At 42.6% G+C, this 3,841-nt stretch overlaps 1 gene segment (V, D, J or C); it reads left to right on the top strand.

Annotated features, from left to right (window-relative positions):
• Nucleotides 1-532: 532 nt before the first annotated feature.
• Nucleotides 533-838, top strand: LOC101391048 (T cell receptor alpha variable 6-like). The segment is given in 1 exon segment: nucleotides 533-838. A coding segment is annotated over 1 exon segment (306 nt).
• The last annotated feature ends 3,003 nt before the right edge of the window (nucleotides 839-3,841 follow it).

Here is a 3,841-nt window from a genome sequence, read left to right as displayed (position 1 = left end):
AGTTTGAGAAGCACTGTTCTAGAGCACATTCCATTATCGCAAAAGCCTTCTGAACACAAGATGGCAATGTTTTCTATCCCTTCAGATCCTTACTCAGCTTTGAAATAAAGTTCACTTTAAAGTTGGATTAGGCCAGTTGTGTATGTAAAGGGCTGAATAGACTCGTCACTGATTGGCTGGGTAGGAAGCAAAGACTTCCTCTGATAGAGGAATGAGAATGGCTTTTTGACTGAGGAGACTGAGTCCATATTTCAGGCCACAGCTGGGAAGAAAATGGAGCTGTTCCTGGGAGTTGTTTTGGTGATTTTGTGGCTTCCAGTGGACTGTGAGTTGGAGGCTTCCTGATGATGGGGACAAGGAGATCCAGGGACACAGCCCACAGGATGGAGGGGAAAGGCCAGGATCCATTCTGCTTCCTCTTTGGTTATATCTGGGTTGTGAGAAGAAAACATGGTTCTTAAGAGTGTCGATGTAATGACTAAACCTCTTGTTTCTGGCATTGTGTTTCTGCCTAGCGGTGAGCAGCCAAAGGATGGAACAGACTCCTCAGTCCCTGAGCATCCAGGAGGGTGAAAAGGCCATTCTGACCTGTAACTACACAAATTATTCTCCAGTGTCCTTACAGTGGTACCGACAAGATCTGGGAAAAGGCCTCATCTTCTTGTTACTAATACGTGAAAATGAGCGCGAGAAACAGACAGGAAGGCTGAGGGCCACATTTGATACAACCACCAAACAGGGCTCCTTTCATATCACAGCCTCCCAGCCTGCAGACTCAGCCACCTACCTCTGTGCTGCAGACACACAGTGGGGCACTGCCACTCGCTTCCTGTACTGAAAGCCTGCTAACCACTCAGTCAACAGAGCTGCTGGCTGTGCTGTCCCTGAAGGCTTATCACAGCTCCTGGCAAAATAAAGGGGGTGTTATTTGAAAGGGGTAAACAGTGTGAGACAGAGCCCTGGATTGACCAGGAGCAGGCATCCATCTCACAGTCTCAGTACTGCTGATATGGACTGTATGACTTTAGCAACTTGTGTGATTTATAGGTCTCAGTTTCCTCATCTGAAAATGATGGACTTAAATATATGTGATTTCTCAGGTTTGTCTCAGGCCTGAAATTCACACAGAGTCTAGTTTTTTAGGAAAAAAATTCACCCCGAAGAATGTCTGAGAGCAAGGAAAGACGATTTGTTTGTTTGTTTGTTTGTTTCTTTCTTTCTTTGCTTGTTTTATATGTTTAATTCTGCCTAGTTTTTGTGACTAGGTCAGAATAGCAGGAAAAACATACAGGGTTAGGGGCCGGCCCCATGACTTAGCAGTTAAGTGCACACGCTCCACTACTGGCGGCCCTGGTTCGGATCCCGGGCGCCCACCGACGCACCACTTCTCCGGCCATGCTGAGGCCGCGTCCCACATGCAGCAACTAGAAGGATGTGTAATTATGACATACAACTATCTACTGGGGCTTTGGGGAAAAAAAAAAAAAGGAGGAGGATTGGCAATAGATGTTAGCTCAGAGCCGGTCTTCCTCAGCAAAAAGAGGAGGATTAGCATTGATGTTAGCTCAGGGCTGATCTTCCTCACAAAAACAAAACAAAACAAAAAATATGGGATTAAACACATTCCTCTTAAACCTAAAAAATATGTTCCTCTAGATAAAAAAATTGTCCAAACATTTTTGAGACCCGTCTATACTGAACACTAAATGATGATGTTGATGATAGGGGTAAAAAATTGACCTGGATTCTCTGTTATTATTCATCTTGTGTACGGATGACCATACTATATTGGGCAATATGCCATAAGTCATGAGCATCACCAAGATAGATTTGAAGCCTTTGCTTACGATGTGTGTGATATCAGTGAGCGTGCCTATGTATAACTCTTTTCAAAGGAGGGACCTTGCACCTTCTCATGCTCAGCATGGGTTCTGAGTTGAGGACTTCTCTATTTTTTTTTTACCCTGCACTGCCATTTCTATTAAAGGGGAGCAGAACATGCCACCCCAGAATATGCCTCTTTGGCATAAGGATTATTTTAAGCTGATTACTTTTAGGAAATAGCAGACACAGGAGAAATTCTGAAAACAGAGTAGTAGTTACCCTTTTTTAAGAGATATTTCACATATGAGGGAAATATCCGTTTGAAAGGTGTCTCCCTCTCTGTACCAGGACTGAGAGTATGACTCTAAATCTCTAGAAACTCTTATCAGTGGGGAAGTCATGGACTTAAATCTGCATAACAGCTTACCCTTGTTTACTATGCTTTGCCTGATAACCTCTCATAACTGGTTCTCCAACCCACAACATCTTTTGTCTTTAGCTGGAGATGGTATTTAAGGTGATGGCTTGGGCCATTTTGGGAAATTACTCAGTTTTCCTGGGTATCTTCCCCATATACAGGAAGTATACATGTTCTTAAACTTCTGTTCGTTTTTCTCCTGTTAATCTGTCTTTTATTACAGAGGAGTCTCAGCCAAGAACCCAGAAGGGTAGAGGGAAAATTATTTTTCCTTCCCCACACTATCATTCTCTGCCGTCCATATATTACCTTCTTTCTTGATTCATTTTTAGTTTATTAACTAGCATAGGGGATGTTACCAAACCAGGTTCATTTTTGCCCATTGCCTGGAAAGCAAACGCTGAGATGATGAGATTACAGTAGAGAGAAGGTTTAATCACAAGGCAAGTGAGGAAATGGGAGAATGAGTCTCAAATCTGCCTCCCCGAAAATGGGGACTCAGGGATATTTATGGGGTAGGGGAGAAGGTGGTCTGAAATGTGGAGATAGATGATTGGAGTTGAAGAGAGGTGAGGTAATTGATGATCTGCGCAAGCGTAGTCAGACTTCATGCCTCTTCATAGGACATATGTCCACAAAATGGCAGTGGTAGCATGACCTGAGGGTGGAGATTTTAGCCTCTTGACGTCAAAAGGTCACTAATTGGACATCTGCATGGGCCCAGTTGATGGATTGGTGGTCTCAATCCACTTGAAGTTCACAAGGGGTTCTAACTCCTGAAAAACAGCTCAAACACCCATTACCATGGTGACTCCAGCTTATCTAGAGGAACCTAGTGGGAGTCAGATAGCATATTGCCTACACAGCACAGCTAACAATGGGCAAGGGAACAACTAAAAGCTATAATCAGGAATTGCAAAAAGGAAAAAAAACTTTAGTTACTAGCTACTTAATCATCAATAGCTGTTTGCTGGTTTCAGGGACACACCCCAAATGTCATGACATATTCAGTTACTAATGATGGCAGAATTGTAGGTTTTATTTGACTCTGGGGTAAGGTGATGTCTCAGTCTACTCCGGGCCACATAGAGTCATTGTCATAATGACAAGATTGCTGTGCTGTTTGAGTGTGAGTGTAAGGGAGACGTGCTAAAAGAATATATGTAGAAGAATAGAAGTAGAAAATGATAAAATTAGAAAAATAGAATTTGAGGGCTAGAATACACATTAGCAGTCAACCAATCCAAATCCCTCATTTTGATAACAATTGATATAATAAAGGAAGCTAGGACTAAGGAAATAATGGGCTCTAAGTTCCTTGCATCCGGGATATGTTAGTCAGAGAGAAGGGGAGATCTAATGTGGGGATTGTTTACCATGGTTGGACTTCTTGAGGGTTCATAACCCCCCTGAAATTAAACATAGATGTGTTATTAGGGCATATGTATATTTGGGAGGAGTTTTCATCATATTTTTATAAGAAGTCAATGAGCCACAAAAGATTCAGATAATTTGGATAAGAGTAAGGGTCATGTCAGGAAAGGGGACCAGGAGAAGAGTGGGAGATTGGTCAACAGCTCAGTATAGGGATGGGGATGG

Source organism: Ceratotherium simum, chromosome 3, assembly GCF_057802395.1.
Source record: "Ceratotherium simum simum isolate JZ-2026a chromosome 3, ASM5780239v1, whole genome shotgun sequence".
In the NCBI taxonomy this organism is placed as follows: domain Eukaryota; kingdom Metazoa; phylum Chordata; class Mammalia; order Perissodactyla; family Rhinocerotidae; genus Ceratotherium; species Ceratotherium simum.
Note: the sequence above shows the minus strand (reverse complement) of the source record. Positions and strands in the feature narration are given on the sequence as shown.